Raw genomic sequence first — 19,910 nt, forward strand, 5'->3', positions numbered from 1 at the left:
TTTTTCAGACTTTGTTTCCTTCATTTGGAATCGTTTAACATAATCAGGATGGCAAGATGATAAACAGGATGATGAGGATGATTGAGAATAGCAGAGATGCTGATGAGTTTGAGGAATTAAGATCATGATGATATGTTGCAAAGCAAACAGAGAACCACATCCTTTCTAAAGTTACAGAAACTGTAAACATGAATCAGGGTCTAGCACCAACATGTAGCCGATGGACGGCACAACCTTTGACACCTGACTTAGCTTTAGCTTAAGGCCTTCACAGAACACACAGGAAATATATATACGCAAGCCTTACTTCCACTCCATGCACCATCGCGGCTAGTGCTACATGAGCGCAAATACATTATTCCTGCACGGACCATAGTCAAATCAAGTGTAAATCCATAAGGTCTAAAATAATAACAGCACCAAAAGATTACAGGATGACGCTCACCAGTGTAGGTCCAGTTAGCACCACAGGTTCTGTCGGCTAGACAGAAAACTTTCAGAGAGAGAGAGAGAGCAGACTTACTGTTCTTACACCAAACACACAGAACCACAGATTAGCTTCTTAGCTAATACACATTAGCGCTACACGCGCGTCTGTTGGACATTTCTCACAAAGGACGATCAACTAGTCGACTAGACATGCAAAAACTACTTTAATTGGTTCAAATTATGGGTTTAATCAGACGGTTTAGTATTTTTGTTGCCGTTTTAAGAAGATACTTAACACACTGCGCTTTAGCATGGTAACTAATTTAGATTTTCAACATGCTAAAACGTAGCTTCCATCGAAAAACAAATGCAACACCACCTTCTGCAATACATTTCAAGAAAATTATAGTCAGATGAATATATATTTTACTAATATAATATCATTATTAATATTGTAATTTTTATATTTTGTGTACACTACCATTAAAAAAATTAGGGTCAGGAAGAATTTTTTTTTTTTAAAGAAATGCATACATTTATGCAGCAAGGACATTTTTTATCATTTGATTTAAAAAAAAAAAAAGATATTAATAATGTTATAAAAATATTATGGTTTGCAGATATTAATCAGCAGAAATGCTTTCAACATTGATAATAATATGAAATGTTTATTGAGCAGCAAATCAGCATATTAGAATGATTTCTGTAGGATCGTGAGACACTGAAGACTGGAGTAATGATGCTGAAAATTCAGCACAGGAATAAATTACATTTTAAAATATATTCAAATAGAATTTTCTTTTTTATTATTGTAATAATATTTAGGATTTGTACTGTTTTTAGTCAAATAAATGTAGCGTTGGTGAGCATAAGAGTCTTCTTTTAAAAATATAGTAAAAAATCTTACCAACCCCTAACTTTTAAATTGTAGTCTACATGCAAATTTTTTTTTTTGCCTTGCCTTACATCTCGCCGGTTTTCTGTCAATGTGGCGTGTCACGTTAAAACTTTGAAAAATGAATTTTGAGATCCCTGCATTGTTCCTGTTGCGCTCCATCTAGCCATTTTTGAATGCAAGAACGCATCCTACAGTATGTGAATGCCTCGCATTAAGACACACATCTGATTGGTGTCTAGTGGACATAAACCCTAATAAATCCTGCCTAACTAGTCGACTAGTCATTCAGACGACCCACAGATAGATGATTTTGAAAATATGTAGTTTTGCACATCAACATTGCTGGTCAGTTCAGAGTGATTAAAGTGTTTGAAAAGCAGTCAAAGTTTTCCACAGACAGTAATTCAGGTCATTTACTGCTTTAATCTCTCATCTTAGTCATTATGCTCGCAGTAGCCATGTCTGCAGTGATCTTGCTGAGCTAGATTTGATTTGGAACATAGATGGCAGTGGATGCCCGAGCTGAACTCATCCACCATGGGCCGTGTCGGTCTCTGTTTACTTTTGCACTTGGCGAGTTCTAAACGCCTCTGTTCACCGCCGTCTCATATTTTATGCTCTGATTTTTATCATACTAGCTAAATATAACCACAGGATACACACCACCTCCACGATACTCAATTTTTGTATTATTTAACGATTGCCTTTTCCTCTCAGTTGTTTAAGGCAGACTTTTGTTTGATCGGCTGGGATTCTGGGAAATGTTCAGATGCAATCATGCATATGCACACACACACACACAGTAAGAAAGAGAGAAGATAGAACCCTTACAAAAAAGTACTGTAGTGGTACCATGGTATCAGACGGTAATTTTATGTTCATTTTGAAAAATACTATGGTACTGGATTTTATGTAACATTGTATTTGCATGGTACTTCCAAGAATATCATGGTACTACCATAATACATATCTAAAATACCATGGTACATGTTCAGAATACCATGATACTACCATGATAAAATGTCAAAAATGCCTTGGTAGTACCATGGTAGGTATTAAAAGTACCATGTCGAATGTCCAGGAGGCCATGCATGGTACCATGCACAAAAAAACAGGGTTGTACCATGGTCAAATCTTTTAAAATATAGTAGTACCATGGTGCCATGTCCAAAATACTGTGGCAGTACCATGATAAAATGTCCAGAATGCCATGCATGGTCCCATGTCCAAAATACTGTAGTAGATACCATAGTAGTAGTATGATGGGACCATGATCAAATGTCATAGTAAAATTTCCAAAATACCATGGTATTATCCCATTTCATGGTACTTATGCTCAAAATACCATGGTACATTTTTGTAAGTGAAAGAAAGGAAGAAAAGAACTGCGACAGTACCATGGCAACACCATAGTGCTTTGATACTGAAATATTACAATACTAAAATACTATGGTATTACCATGATATTTTTGCAAGTTTAGAGAGTGGATGTTTATATATTCCCAGACTTAAAATATATGTAAAGTAAATGTGAACAAATCGCTAAAAGGCATTTTAATCATATACTGATTAATTTATTAAGTCTGTCAGGACGGTTTGTCCCAAACCGAGTCATGAAGTACATGAACTTGAAGAATGTCCCATGTTTTTCCTTTTTTTTTTCTTATTAAAACAATGAAAAAGGAAAGAAAAGAAAAAAAAAGAGAAAATCTAGCATTGATACAGACACACATTCAAACACTGCTTGCCAGAAACACGCACATAGTTTCCTTTAGATCGCGTTACGTTTTCTCTCGCTTCTAAAGGAAACGTTCCGGATGACAGCTTAGCACTTTAAGTACCACTTTAAAGTTGAGGTTGAGACCATTCGGTTTGTTCAAATGTACCAAACAAACAAACATATAAAATGTTAACGCAAGCAAATAACTGTATGTTCAAACATCCGTTCGATGCGAAGGACCGATCTAGAGTCAGACTGCGAAACGCGAACCGAACTGAGAGTTCCGACTCCGAGCCCGATCCCATTGCAGAAACTTCCGATCACAAGCGATGGTGAAACGTTACATGATATATATCCTTGATTTTCTTCTCGGTTGATAATAAAGACACAGGACTGGATGTGAATGCTTGCATACACTTTTGAATCAAGCGCTGTCCTGAGTTGCTCTGGTGGTTCTGGTTCATACTTCAAGGTTCTAGGATCCCATCCAGACCTAAAAACAAGGCAGTTCGAAGGAAATTACATGCTTGAACAGCAACCTTTCGTAAAAAAAAAAAAAAGAAAAAAAAAGGGAAGATACGAATTCTCAAATCTCTGTCCGTGCAAAACACGACCAAACGAGTGAGCGTTAAGCACGATAACGGTTCAAGCTCTTCCTTTGCAGTTGCAATTCCACCGTCGGACGGAAAAAAGCAGAATAAAATATTGGTCGTTGCAGTGGCTTGGTCTTCCCTCTGTTTTGACTGATATGCTTCATGTTAGGCAGAGGTTAAGGAGTCCCGTCCCGGCTTCAGGCGCCCCTGCAGTGCAGCCCCTGGCGAAAATGAGGTTAACCACCATCTCTGATCTCAAAGGGAGCAAAGCAATATTGCACTGCCTTTCCGACAGACGAACAAAAGCGGTGCTCGAAAACAAACGAATAAACTTAAACAAAAGCAAACAACACAATCCATAATTAAGGCTGTTAAAAATATTGCAGAATATTTTGGCCCCTGTTTTGAGACAGACTGCCACAACAGTCAAAAGTTCCCCCACTACATATCACTGCAAAATAAAGAGCAGGAAGAAAAAAAAAAAAAGATGTATAGAAAAGAAAAAAAGATCCTCTTTGGAGAGATTTATTTGGTTTGGGAGTGCTTTAAAGGGAATCGTAAATATCTCTGAAAATCAAATCGAAGCTAAAATCGGCTCCTTCTTCTTTTTTTTTTCGTGTTTTCAACGTGCACTTGTAAAACCTAAACGTATAGCAATCAGCGATTTCCATGTGGAACAGTGGCACTGGGCGTCGCAATGCACCGTGGGATCCTTGCAGTCCTACAGCGGGTGCACCGGGGCCAATGAGAGAAGAGAAGGGGGTTTTAGGAGAAATGCGCCCCTCATCTCCTGGAGAGGGGAGTCAAAGCAAAGGCCCTCGCTGTTCTCCTAGAGCGAGACACAGGTCGAGAGCCAAAGTCCGCAAGTTTGGGGTGTTACACCACGGTCTTGTGGCTGTCAGACTCACACCCACTCCTGCATGGAGCGTTTACAGTACAGTATGTGCCGGGGCGTCCCCTTCCTCTTGAACTGAAAGACAGTGTAGATCAACACCAGCAGGCAGAGCGCCAGGACGCAGGGAATGACGATGGCGATGGCTTTGACCGTGCTGGCTTCACTGTCCAGTTTAATCACGACGTCCTCGTCATCCGTCGGCTGCAGGTCGGGGTCGATGGGCGTGAGGTCGCATCCCATGAAGTCTTTCAGGATAGAGCGAGGGTAGCCCGGCTCCACCCGCAGCCTGTGGTTGTTGAACTTCCAGTATTCTTTACCCTTGTAGAAGTACGTGAAACCTGCAAAGCATCGGCACAGGAGACATTTGTTAGGTGGTTTTATATTTATATTGGATATTTAATTCATGCCCATTTCCACATAGCATTTTTTTTTACTATGTTTGCGGACATGTAAATGTAATCTTTAGCAAATCTCAAATTGAATATCTATTTTTTATACATAATATTGTGATGCCTAAATTTACTTGTAGCATTGAAATGTATTGATTTGTTGTCGAATTATATTTTTAAGATAGATATATATAGATAGAGATTTTTATTAGGGCTGTGATATATATATATATATATATATATATATATATATATATATATATATATGAAGACTTCAGATGCAAAAGCCTCTAAGTGCCATCTGAAATTTTCTTCTAAAATTAGCATTTTTTTTCAAGCTCGTATGTTTAAGTTCAGTAATTTCACTTTAATGACAATTAATAGGTCATTTTCATTGCCATTAAAGTGAAATAACTGAACATAAACATACAAGCTTGATAAAAATGATCATTCTAGAAGGAAATTTCAGATGGCACTTAGAGGCTTTTGCATTTGAACTCTTCATATACACACACATACACACACATATTATATAAACAGACTTTTATGTTAGATGTGATTAATCATGATTAATCGATTGGACAGCACAAATTTTAGTATAATTTAATTTTATATTTTTATTTCATATTAAGTTTAAAAAAATTTTTTTTTTGATTTTTGATTTGAATACATTGATTTTGGTTTTGTAAGTATTTGTAAAATCTAAAAATATTTACAGTATGTTTTGATAATTTTTTTAAATATATCAGTCATTTTATATAATAGTTTATAATTCTATATTTTTGTTAGATATTTGTTTTTTATATAATTTTTTTTTAAATTCATTTTTCATATTTAGCATATAGCATTTTCACTTTCCTCTCAAAAGTTGATAAACCTATTCATTTTGCTACCATTACGATACACGATTAATTTAATTTAATGTAATTACATTTCTGCTGGAATAGACGTTGAGCCATGGTGCACCTGTGGGGGATGCAAGTTCCAACCTGACATGTATCCTGATCCCATATCTCCCCAATAATTTCCTGTCACTCTTCCACTAAATCTGTTTAACAAAGAGTCTAAATCCTTGACATAAAAATGGTCCATACTGGAACAGGGGCAAAGAGAAAGGCTTATCGTAAGACCAATGTGTTATCGTAAAATCTATACTCGCAATAAAACAGGACTAGAGCTGAAGAAAAAAGAAAAGCTGTCCTTTCCGATCTCCCCATGATCGGCTGGCCATGATGACACATAATTAGGGTCAATTTTCTCTACTCTGTCTCGCCCACAGAGGCCTTTTGGGTAACGTGCAGAGACAGGGCTGAAAGAAAGCCCACAATCACTTTCAAACTGTGGTTAGCCAAACAATTTCCCTGGAATATCAATCCACCCTTCACGCTCAAATGATCGCCTGCGTCCACGGGCAAACCTGGCACCGAGGCTGGGTACAGATGGCATGTGTCTGGCTGTCGACCTGCGGGCCTGCAGCTATGGACTGAACTCATGCAAGATGAGAGCTCATACAAAGATTCACACTTGTCCTGAAATGCACAACCCTTCATAACTGAGTTCTTGTACAGAATGAATACAGGGCAGTGTAAATGAGAATTATACTGATTTAAACTGCTTCACAATAGATTCTGTATCATATGCAGTATAATATCAGATGCTGTGTTGTGTTCTGCATGGGTTGATTGTAGTTTATGCTTTTTTTAAAAACAGTTTTAACTTTAGTGTGTAATGTTGTTGTTTTCCATTAAAAAGGTCTACAAAGTTACACAGCACAAATCCACTCCAAAGGGAGTTATTCTCTATATCAGTGCGCAGCATTCCTGAACTCCCTGAAACGCCTTGTTTGTAGTCTTGAGTTTTCTTCAGGGAACAAACACATCACAATATTTCTCATAGAAATAATTCCAAGGCCAAGGCATACGCTAAAAAAGGGGGTGAGGTCTGGTTGAGTTACTCTAGTAGTGTGTTGAAATTCGCAGTTATGACAAAGGGAGTGACATTTCCAGAACAAGCTTGAAGTGGTTGACCAATCAGAGCACATTGTGTTTTTCGGAAGGAGGGGTTTCATAGAGACGAGAACTGAACAGAGCGTTACTGACAGACTGGGAAGAGAGGTGTCGCCTGCAACAATGTGAAAATATGTGAAAACTAATGTGAATTTTGAACATTGAAGCATAAAAACCTATTCTAGTAGACCCCAAAAACAAATTCAAGACTTAATAGGTCATCTTACAATTAGTTATCTCACCAGTCCTTATTTACGTTTTGTATGTTTATATTTTTTGTTGGTTTTTGGTTATTTTTATAGCATATCATTTTCAGATTATTTTCTTCTGCCATAGCAACTTTTTGTTAACTGTTGTTTTTGTTGTTTTTTTCAAAATTTGGATCGTATCAATATACCTAATTCTTTTTCTGCCATTTTTGCCTTTTTTTTTCTTCCAGAATATAGTGAAGAAACGGCAGGAATTTATGGGAAGATGACGAGGCCATGCGATTGGGAAATTTTGCAAGCCGGATTCAAACTCCTGTCATCTGCATGAGCACCACAGCAGCAATTTTACTTAGCATATCAAATCATAATCTTTAGGGTTATGATTTAGTTAAAGGTTAGTTGATAAAGGTTTAGTTGACTTCAAATTAATATTTTGTTACCATAGAAGTTGTCCATATTGCCCATAATGCCCATTTTCCATGCATTACATTTGAAAGTAGAACAGGGAAGGGAAAGGCCAAAGAAAAGTTTCTCACACAAAGCTTTTTATGTCATTATTGAAACTCAACAGTATCCGTCCTTATGGAAGAAACAGTCATACGAAACAGGAGAACAACAATGAGGGTGAGTAAATGATTTGTATGATTTTTAAAATGGCTTACTACTTAACTTGATTGAATTGCATTAAAGATTATAAAAGATGAACCATACCGTTAGCTTTGTCCACAAATGCTCCCTGTGGAGAATCCGGAACACCCTTCCATACTGTGATGGACTTGGGATAACCAGGATCCATCGTTCTCATGTCTTCGTTATATCTCCAATACCTGCATATAGTTAAGTAGAGAAAGTTACACACACACACACACACACAGATGAACGCTCACATGCTGTGCACATACCTATCTCCTTTGAAGAAGTAGGTCTTGGCTACGTCCTCCCACCAGACGGCTGTCTCTATACTCTGAGCTGGCATGCCGTTTCCAAACATTGAGATGTCCTGGGGGTATCCAGGCTGTAGTATTGTGTCCTTGAACACCCAGAACTGCTTCCCTAGAAAAAGCACAAGAACAAAGAAGAAATCAGGGGATTACAGTGTTCAGCCCAGGGTACATTTTCACTTGGCCAAATGAGAGTGCTCAGTGATTTAGCTCAGTCAAAGGAAGAAAATGTAAATCATAGTTTCTATAAATTCTCTTTGACTTGCTGATTTGTTCAAGTGTTGCTCCACTTACGGCTGAGGGATAAGTTGAATTTGGACTATATATTGATTATAAATACTGGTGATTTAATGCACTTTTTAGTTGGCTATTAAACCTTTGTTACTGATTGCATTGTGATTCTTCTTGGGACTTTAGTATAAGAGTGTTGACAAAAATAGCGTTATTCCTATTTAGTGAATAACAGTGAGGAAAATATGCCTTGATTGATTGTATTGTATTTACTATAATGGCTGTTTGGCTGAAATATTGATAATATATATATATCTCGCACAATAAACATTTTACAGCAATGTGTAATATCTATATATAATATAACCAGTAAAAATGTATTACTGACTGATTGTTTTTAATTTACATTTTAATTTCTCTACATTTTTAAGACAGTATGGACGGTAGTATTTTTAAGACACTAGCAATTATTACTAAATATTACAGTAAGTACAGTATTACGGCAAATATATATATGCGTGTATATATTTAAGAAATATTTGCATGTATATACTGTATATATATTTATATATAATTTATTTATAATATCAATATTTTATATATATAAAAAAAATCTTAAATATATACTGTACATGCATGTGTGTATTTATATATACAAAATAATTATACACAGTACAAACATTTATATTATGTAAACACAAATTTTTATTTGGGATGCGATTAATCGTTGCCCAGCACTATTATATTTATATATATATATATATATGTCTATTAAGAATATTACAATGCAAATTATTGTAATTTTAATTGTATTTTTTATTCATTTTAAGTCAGTAGACAGATTGTAGCATAATGTATAAATACTTTACAGTTATATATACTGACTATCTGTGTGTGTGTGTGTGTGTGTGTGTGTGTGTGTGTGTGTGTGATATATACATATACATATATATCACACACACACACACACATACATATACAGTATATGTGTTTGTAAAAACTTGAGTGTGAGGATGACCATAATCATATTTCTTGATAATTTGACACTGAGGTTATTGATACGGAATCCCCAATATTTACATCATTTCCAGATAAATGTCTGCTTCAGCAAAACCAAACATTCAATTTCACAGCTCAGGCACTTCCTGTTTGCTTTTAATTACCGTGACCGGGCCTTTGACCGTACGTCTGCCACTGTTACTCAGACCTGACATGTTAATGCCTTCACGTTAAGATGTCAGTGTGTGTTACAGGGGTGCAGCGCTGACCCTCTGAGCTCAGGAAACCCTCTGTGATGCATGTCCACAGTGGACGGGGTTAAGGGTGTCCTGGTTTGTTTGGAGTCCGAGGGGTCAGAGGAGGACAGGGCCGTCATTTTCTCTGGAAGAGGAAATGCCTGTCACGTCACCTGGGTCTTTCTCATGACCCTCTCAGCGGGGTCAGCGTCTCTGTGCCAACCAGAACCCTCCGACAGGGCCGATGAGTGCAAGAGAGCTCGAGTGTCTGTGTTTTGCCAGGGATCGTGCGAGTATGCGAAAGTGAAATTACAGGATGATATTGTTGTAAATGTTGGCTTGAGGTCAATGCTATCCAGAGCAACACATTTAAACTTCCAGATTTGGCCATGCTTTCTGACCTACTTAAATGCTGAGAGGTCAGTGTAAGCGATTCTCACCGTGTGCTGCTTTCTACCAGCAATGAGTGTGAAAACATGCGTTTATTTGTTTCCACATGGACCACACACACTGTGTATGCACTACCCCATGGGAAGGAAAATCACAAACGTGATAACTTTAGAATCTCAATCCAAACAGCCTCAAGGTGAATTCAAACATTTCTCATCAAAACCTTATTATCCGATTCACATTTAAATACAGCCATTTTATTTATATTTTTATTTATTTATTTAATTATAATATATATTTATATTATTATTATACTAATTATTATACTAATGTTTATTTATATTATGTATATTAATATATTTATATTATTTATATTTAACAAATTTTAAAATTTGCTTTATTTTATTAGTTTGAAAGCAGCTCTATCTCCTTACTATGTAGAATGTCAAATATTGTCTAATTTGTGACTCATGTTTTTTTCTCCTCTAACAAATTTAAAGAGAAAATTATTCATTTTGCTGCCTATTGATGCATTTCTGCCTCAGAGTAAAAAAAATCTAAATGTAATTATTTTTTACAATTGTAGGAATTTTAGGAGAAAAATCTGGGACAAAGTTGATCCGGAAAGCTTGCGCAATCACACACCAAAACACAGAAACAACTGGTACATGTTCCATCCATCCCTCTCTTTTCCCTTGCTCTCTGTGAGGTGTACAGGCAAAAAAATAATTAAGATGACAGCCATGGTGGGCTAAAAAGGTTCATTAAGCTCTCTGAACATGGGAGAGCATTTGTCTAGTTGTCGAGGAACAAAAGCGTGTGGAAAACTGCTGTGTTTGTGTAGGTGTGTGTGTATTTGTCATTATCTCATTTGGCCCAGCCTCCTCTTTTTCTCTTTAAACTCTCTCTCTCTCTCTCTCTCTCTCTCTCTCTCTCTCTCTCTCTCAAAAAATACACACATTTGTGTAGAGCCTAATAGTTTCATAGGCTAGTGATACAGACAACTAAACATAAATAAATAAAAAAGTCTAAAGTGAATATTTATATTGTTTACACACAATGTAAATATTATCTTTTGATTCAGCTTATTGAGAAAATGAAGCCTAATTTTGTTTGCTTGTGAAATAAAGTCCATTAAGCATTAAGTGTTTAAAAAAAAACCTGAATTCAATAAAAAAAATGTATTAAGGCATTATTACTTTCCAATTTTAAATAATATGCAATTTTATTTGCATTACAGTTATAAGATACAGTTATATTTTAAATGCCTCTCTGAGCTGATATGCGATGGGAAAATGGAGAGGAGTGAGTTTGGAAAAGGCGGATTCGAACTCAATGGTGGGCGGAGTTAGTGTAAATAGCCTCTGCCAACAAGGTGGGCTATTTGCACTTGGTGTAAATAGACACTCCGGAATTTTAATCTTAAAAATAAGCTTTATTTTCATTTAGCAAAATATGAAATACAAAAAAATATATAAAATGCATGTGTCTTTTCTTTTTGAATTCTGTGTAAAATATGACTCATACTCTTGAAAGGCTTTGTGAGATTCGCTCTTCTCCTGTATTCACTAGATGAACTCCTAATGTTGTTATATTTAGAGGCAAACTGCCTCCCTTTCCAGCAAGTCAGAAAACCGGTGTAGATAAACCCAGTGAGAGCCCTACAGCAGCTGACCTCTCTGTAGAAACCAGGTTACGTCTCATCTTCACACTGTTCCCTCACTATCTCTGAACTCAACTCGCCTCTTACGCTTGTAAACAAACTGCGCTGAAGGACGTTGATCTGATGTGAAGAAATCTTACCTTTGAAAAACACAAATTTGCCCTTGCTGTTCTCATAGACGGCGTCAATCTTGGGTGGCAGACCCCTCCAGAAGACATTGATGAGCATGGGGTAGCCGGACATCACGACATTGTCCCTGACCCTCCAAAACCAGTGGTCCTTCATAGAGGGAAGATGATTGAAAGAGAAAAAAGACATAAAGAAACATTAGTTGCATGGCACGTTTCGGGGGTTTACAACTCCAGATGGATCCTATAAAGCTTTGCATGTTGTGTTTTTGGAGCGCAGAGTGGTCAATACAAGGCTTTAGAGGTTTTCTAAGAGGCTTTGTCTTGTAAACATCAGCTATTCTGTCATTGTTTTTGGGGGCGGAAAAGTATATTTTATTAAATCAAACCCAAACAGGCATCGTCCTACATGGAATAGTTTTATTCGTGGCCTCCTGGCCTTCACCTACTGTGCGGCCACAGCTGCCCTCACTTCCAGCTTCGGAAAATCCCGTCACACATCTACAGCTTTGATGTCTCCAAAGCTTGTTTAAACGTTGGTGGCAAAACAGACAATACCTCCGTCATCACTGTAACAATCGTTGTCTCCTGGGAAGTTCCTACTTGCGAGTTCAGAAATCAAAATAATGAGGGGACGTGTGTTCAAGTGAATAGAAACTGTGGGCAATTTCATATTTCTTTCTCTGTTGAACAGTTCCCATCAGATGCAGGAGGCTCTTTACTTCAGTCCTAGTGAAGAGCAAATGATGCACATTAGGTGTGTAATTGAAGTTCATCTGTTTTTTATCACTCTACCACAGAGGATGATGGGAAATCAAGCCTGTCGCCTCATAAACTGGATAAACAAGTAGCATATTCTGCCAGGCTTTATCTCTATTCACTCCAAACCTGTATGACTTTTTTGTTCTGTTGAATATATAATGTTTTAATTAATATATATAATCTTAAATATTATTTAAATTATGATACACAAATATTATATATATATATATAATTTCAGAAATGAGAATAGGTCTCTCATATATGTGCGTGTCATTTTAATTATTATAAATAATCTTATTTATTATTTCAAATATGATACAGAAATATATATATTTTTGAATATTTATATATAGATATATAATTTCAGAAATGAGAATGGGTCCCATAAATGTGCATGTCATATTTTAAATAATAAATAAGACTATTTAGAATAATTACAATTATATAGGCTATAACAGTAAATACTTTAAATAAAAAAATACTATAATAACTATGTATGTATGTATATACAGTGAGGAAAATAAGTATTTGAACAAGTTCTCCCACTTGGAAATCATGGAGGGGTCTGAAATTGTCATCGTAGGTGCATGTCCACTGTGAGAGACATAATCAAAAAAAAAAAAAAAAACAGAAATCACAATATATGATTTTTTAACTATTTATTTGTATGATACAGCTGCAAATAAGTATTTGAACACCTGTCTATCAGCTAGAATTCTGACCCTCAAAGACCTGTTAGTCTGCCTTTAAAATGTCCACCTCCACTCCATTTATTATCCTAAATTTGATGCACCTGTTTGAGGTCGTTAGCTGCATAAAGACACCTGTCCACCCCATTCAATCAGTAAGAATCCAACTACTAACATGGCCAAGACCAAAGAGCTGTCCAAAGACACTAGAGACAAAATTGTACACCTCCACAAGGCTGGAAAGGGCTACGGGGAAATTGCCAAGCAGCTTGGTGAAAAAAGGTCCACTGTTGGAGCAATCATTAGAAAATGGAAGAAGCTAAACATGACTGTCAATCTCACTCGGACTGGGGCTCCATGCAAGATCTCACCTCGTGGGGTCTCAATGATCCTAAGAAAGGTGAGAAATCAGCCCAGAACTACACGGGAGGAGCTGGTCAATGACCTGAAAAGAGCTGGGACCACCGTTTCCAAGGCTACTGTTGGTAATACACTAAGACGTCATGGTTTGAAATCATGCATGGCACGGAAGGTTCCCCTGCTTAAACCAGCACATGTCAAGGCCCGTCTTAAGTTTGCCCATGACCATTTGGATGATCCAGAGGAGTCATGGGAGAAAGTCATGTGGTCAGATGAGACCAAAATAGAACTTTTTGGTCATAATTCCAGTAAACGTGTTTGGAGGAAGAAGAATGATGAGTACCATCCCAAGAACACCATCCCTACTGTGAAGCATGGGGGTGGTAGCATCATGCTTTGGGGGTGTTTTTCTGCACATGGGACAGGGCGACTGCACTGTATTAAGGAGAGGATGACCGGGGCCATGTATTGCGAGATTTTGGGGAACAACCTCCTTCCCTCAGTTAAAGCATTGAAGATGGGTCGAGGCTGGGTCTTCCAACATGACAATGACCCGAAGCACACAGCCAGGATAACCAAGGAGTGGCTCTGTAAGAAGCATATCAAGGTTCTGGCGTGGCCTAGCCAGTCTCCAGACCTAAACCCAATAGAGAATCTTTGGAGGGAGCTCAAACTCCGTGTTTCTCAGCGACAGCCCAGAAACCTGACTGATCTAGAGAAGATCTGTGTGGAGGAGTGGGCCAAAATCCCTCCTGCAGTGTGTGCAAACCTGGTGAAAAACTACAGGAAACGTTTGACCTCTGTAATTGCAAACAAAGGCTACTGTACCAAATATTAACATTGATTTTCTCAGGTGTTCAAATACTTATTTGCAGCTGTATCATACAAATAAATAGTTAAAAAATCATACATTGTGATTTCTGGATTTTTTTTATTTAGATTATGTCTCTCACAGTGGACATGCACCTACGATGACAATTTCAGACCCCTCCATGATTTCTAAGTGGGAGAACTTGCAAAATAGCAGGGTGTTCAAATACTTATTTTCCTCACTGTACACTCACCTAAAGGATTATTAGGAACACCTGTTCAATTTCTCATTAATGCAATTATCTAATCAACCAATCACATGGCAGTTGCTTCAATGCATTTAGGGGTGTGGTCCTGGTCAAGACAATCTCCTGAACTCCAAACTGAATGTCAGAATGGGAAAGAAAGGTGATTTAAGCAATTTTGAGCGTGGCATGGTTGTTGGTGCCAGACAGGCCGGTCTGAGTATTTCACAATCTGCTAAGTTACTGGGATTTTCACGCACAACCATTTCTAGGGTTTACAAAGAATGGTGTGAAAAGGGAAAAACATCCAGTATGCGGCAGTCCTGTGGGCGAAAATGCCTTGTTGATGCTAGAGGTCAGAGGAGAATGGGCCGACTGATTCAAGCTGATAGAAGAGCAACTTTGACTGAAATAACCACTCGTTACAACCGAGGTATGCAGCAAAGCATTTGTGAAGCCACAACACGCACAACCTTGAGGCGGATGGGCTATAACAGCAGAAGACCCCACCGGGTACCACTCATCTCCACTACAAATAGGAAAAAGAGGCTACAATTTGCACAAGCTCACCAAAATTGGACAGTTGAAGACTGGAAAAATGTTGCCTGGTCTGATGAGTCTCGATTTCTGTTGAGACATTCAGATGGTAGAGTCAGAATTTGGCGTAAACAGAATGAGAACATGGATCCATCATGCCTTGTTACCACTGTGCAGGCTGGTGGTGGTGGTGTAATGGTGTGGGGGATGTTTTCTTGGCACACTTTAGGCCCTTTAGTGCCAATTGGGCATCGTTTAAATGCCACGGCCTACCTAAGCATTGTTTCTGACCATGTCCATCCCTTTTTTGACCACCATGTACCCATCCTCTGATGGCTACTTCCAGCAGGATAATGCACCATGTCACAAAGCTCGAATTTTAAATTGGTTTATTGAACATGACAACTGAGTTCACTGTACTAAAATGGCCCCCACAGTCACCAGATCTCAACCCAATAGAGCATCTTTGGGATGTGGTGGAATGGGAGCTTCGTGCCCTGGATCTCCATCAACTGCAAGATGCTATCCTATCAATATGGGCCAACATTTCTAAAGAATGCTTTCAGCACCTTGTTGAATCAATGCCACGTAGAATTAAGGCAGTTCTGAAGGCGAAAGGGGGTCAAACACAGTATTAGTATGTGTGTGTGTGTGTGTGTGTAAATAATTTACATAAAATATAATATTATTTTACATTTTTCATATTGTTATATTATAAACTGGATAAACGAGTAGCATTTTCTGCCAGGCTTTTCATCTCTGTTCGTTTCAAAGCTCTATGATTTTTTTTCTTCTGTTGAACATAATTATTTTGTGTAGTGTAGCGCAGCTGGAAGATGATATTGACCAACGTCACACAGATAGCAGCTTTTTATATGAGAATTTCTGAGATACTTCGCTGTATCTCTCAGAATACAATTTAACAGCAAGCTTGAGCATAACAAATGGTTCGAGAATGACACCTCCATTATTCTTCAAGCACAGATTTGCTTCTCCTGACTAATCTTTTTGCAGCAAATTGAAGCATGGCATTTGACCATCAGTCTCTCTAAAACTGAGCGCCTCTTTCATTTTCTCCTGCTGTAAGACCCTCAGATGACACTTTTTCAGCCTGTGAATCATGCCTGGTCCTCGCTCACAGTAGTTTGTACTCGATTACAGAGATGTCATTCTTCAGATTTTGAATGAAAATGATTTTTAATCATATTAAATAAAAATATTATTTAATTTTGTGTATTTATGGAGTGCTTGCTTTGAAATTGACCCAAACAAAGCAAGATGAAAAATATGGCTATTTTATTCTAAAATTGATATTAATATAATTTCCATCACTTAATGGTATTAAACGCAATACATCATTTGGGATGTGATGGAAATGATTTTGTGCTGGAAATGCATGACTTGTGGTGGATAAATAGCCTATATATAGTACTTTTTAAACTAGAGAGAGTGTGAAAAGTGTGTATCTTTAATGATACTATGAATGTGTTATCAGTTTCTTTTCCATTATCTGACACTATACACGACTGCACAAACACTCTATGAGAACTGCCATCCGCCCACAGCAGTCAGCGGGAGTCTTTAGGGAGCGAAAGTAGTATTCTGTGTCCTTGGAGAAAATACTCTAACTGCAAATGTATTGTACAGATAAATCTTAGTGGTGTTTACTAGTCAGATATCACTGATGCTTTGGCTCGTAGTTTGGGTTGGGGATTTGGAAAAACCCAAATTAAACTTTGGTGTGTAACTTGTCACATACTGTTTGTGCTAAAGACTTGAATGATAGCTAGCAAGCTAGCAATCACATACCAACATGCTAACAGTGAATGGCTGCCCACTGCTCTGGATGTGTGTGTCCACGATTTGCAGTGTGTGTGTGTGTGTGTGTAAATGTGTAAGTGTGTGTGTGCTCTAACTTGGATGGGATAAACACAGAGGCCTTCATTTCACTTCACATTAGCAACTGCATAGGAACACAAAGACAACATTGTGGCACAAAGTCACTTTTTTCTTTGCTTCTATATAAACTCCTACTTTTTCTCATCCTCCTCTTCTATCACAAAACCAGAGAAGACAAACAAATCCAACTGGTACTATGTAATCACAGCAAGGCCCACACAGACAACAGTGACCTATGCTTCCCTGGAGGCACCACATTCATCTGCGTTTCATTATTGTTTGGCTACGAGAGAAGACACACTGTTGTGTGTGCGTTCACGTTGCATAGCTTCGGTATTAAAGTGGACTCCGTCACACTAAATATTTATTGTCGGCATGAAACAGAAGTTGCGATAGCCTTTTCTTCCCTATTGTGACATATATCTTAGTGAAACGGCTTCTCGAACAAGACAAAATGTAGGGCTGGACTTGATTTTGACTGTTGGGAATTGATTGGATGGTTGTGGTTTGCTATTGGTCGATCTCATGTGAGTGACAGGTTGCCCCGCCCTCGCCCCAGTGAACACATCATCAGAGAAGAGATGTCGTTATTTTGAATGAAGATTACAAGGGCACATGAATTTAAAAAAATGAATGATGTGCACAGATAAATCATTTATAATATGAATTGACATTTTTGATTTCACTGTGACTTTAAGTTAGCCTTCTAGAGGTTTTTAGCCTTTCTTATTAATTAAGGGCTGCCTGAATTATTTGCTAGTTCTTGTTACTTAATAACAATAACAATTCTAAATAGTAAATGTTAAAAAGTAAAACATTTTGGCAGTTCTGTACAGTATATGGCATCTGTGAGACTTTAAAATGTCGGCTTAAAATGAGGGTTTGCATGAATTTTGGAGCTTAATAAATGGGTCACCGACCAAAAATGAATTCTGTTTTATTCTGTATGAAAGAGTGCCTTAAGTGACCCTCCGTACCTCATTTTTAGGAACAGTCACTCTCAGAGAGACCATTATCTGGTACAAGTTGGACTGTCTTCAATTTAAAATATCTTGAATTTATCTGTGTGAAATGTTAAAGGTCCCGTTCTTCGTGATCCCATGTTTCAAACTTTAGTTAGTGTGTAATGTTGCTGTTAGAGCATAAATAATATCTGTAAAATTATAAAGCTCAAAGTTCAATGCCAAGCGAGATATTTTATTTAACAGAAGTCGCCTACATCGAACGGCTCGTTTGGACTACATCCCTCTACTTCCTTCTTTAATGACGTCAGTAGAACAGTTTTTTGACTAACCTCCGCCCACAGGAATGCTCCCTCAACTCTACCGAAATTCGTTTATGTACTTGCGCACTTCTTATAACTTACTGTGTTTACTCAGCTCTTACTGTGATTTTCTGGAGTAAAACTGACGCTTCATCTTTTGTGTGATGTACAATAAACTTTATTAAACTCATCAGTATATGTTTGATCATCATTCAGACAGCAGACTTGTAGGCTATTAATAAATAATGGATACATACAAGCAGATGACAAATACGTTATAATAACCGTAATTAAACTACTAAACTATACCTGTTTCATCTCTATACAGCACTCTGACTCTGTAGGCATTATTGTCCGACTCGAAATGAACACCATTACTGAGAGTTTCTGATATTATCATCATTCCGTGAGATGAAATTGTCCTGAGAGACTGAGCGTGAGCTCCTGAAGCTCCGCCCCCTGGGTCGTCCAGCAGCAGCTTATTTGCATTTAAAGGGCACACACTAAAACAGCGCGTTTTTCTGAGCCCCAAAAAATGACAATTTAAACATGCTGTAAAAAATGATCTGTTGGGTATTTTGAGCTGAAACTTCACATACACACTCTGGGGACATCAGAGACTTATTTTACATCTTGTGAAAAGGGGCATAATACGGGACCTTTAAATATAATGTTGTAGTACAGCGGTAGGATTGGAGAAATCGAAGCACACGCTGTTCAATTACTAGGATCTGAGGCTCAGAACTTCTTGTGAAATCAGAATGGTTTAGTCTAGAGTCCTTCACTATATAGAGCTGGAATTGGGGTTGAAGTTATGATATAAGTTTGATATTCAATATATAAGTTTGAAACAATATAAGGGTCAAAAACTACAGTAATGACAGAATTTTCATTTTTGGATGAATGTTAATCAGACTTAAATCAGTGTAATATCTGATTCAAATTGTCTTTAATTGTTAATGGAATGATTAAGGAACCTGAATTGTTGGAGGCAGATCTTTAAATTTCTCATATTTCCTAACCCTAGGGAAATCTATCAATGAAATTTTATTTTATTGATTTTTCAGGATGAAACTGTAAGTTACTAGAGCTTTAGGATGTGAATACGGATTGTGGCGCGTGAGGTTTAGCCTGTTCAAATGAAGCCCACCGTAACAACAACCAGCCAATACTGAACACTGGGCTGCGTGCAGGGAGATGGAGGGATGAGAGATGCATGGGAAAGATGAAAGCGCCACAAGCAGTGTGTTGCTGGGCAGGTTGAGAGCTCGCTGTTTCACAGTCTACAGATCCTTCACCGGACTGTGAAACTCCTCACAGGACTGGAGACTGGACGAGAGAGATCTGTCACCGGGCACAGACTGAAACCGCATCAAACACCAGCGCTCAGGAGACGAGCAGTCAGTGGAGTGAGTCAAACACAAACACACATACTTACAGAGAGAGAGAGAGAGAGAGTGGAGGAGGGAACTGACTGTTTATATTACTGGAGAAATGATAGAGAACAAAGTGTGCTTTTATTTACATTGGCAGAGATTGTACGTACAGGGTTTATAGACTTTAATTTTGACATTTAAAAAAGCTTATTAGTTTGTTTTTTATTGTATATTTATAATA

At 37.7% G+C, this 19,910-nt stretch overlaps 1 protein-coding gene across 3 annotated transcripts in view; it reads right to left on the reverse strand.

Moving 5' to 3' along the window:
- Positions 1–2,879: 2,879 nt before the first annotated feature.
- Positions 2,880–19,910, reverse strand: part of mmp16a (matrix metallopeptidase 16a (membrane-inserted)) — a 58,618-nt gene continuing 41,587 nt past the window's right edge. For 2 of the 3 annotated variants that reach the window (XM_084102204.1, XM_084102205.1), the window contains exons 7-10: positions 11,740–11,878; positions 8,042–8,192; positions 7,851–7,966; positions 2,880–4,873 (exon numbers count right to left, since the gene is read on the reverse strand). In XM_084102204.1, coding sequence (XP_083958330.1) covers positions 4,545–4,873; positions 7,851–7,966; positions 8,042–8,192; positions 11,740–11,878 — 735 coding nt within the window. In that variant the 3' untranslated portion in view covers positions 2,880–4,544. The remainder of the gene's footprint in view (positions 4,874–7,850; positions 7,967–8,041; positions 8,193–11,739; positions 11,879–19,910) is intronic. The other variant, XM_084102203.1, reaches the window with a different exon arrangement.

This window comes from Abramis brama (genome assembly GCF_963993115.1).
Source record: "Abramis brama genome assembly, chromosome: 24".
In the NCBI taxonomy this organism is placed as follows: domain Eukaryota; kingdom Metazoa; phylum Chordata; class Actinopteri; order Cypriniformes; family Leuciscidae; genus Abramis; species Abramis brama.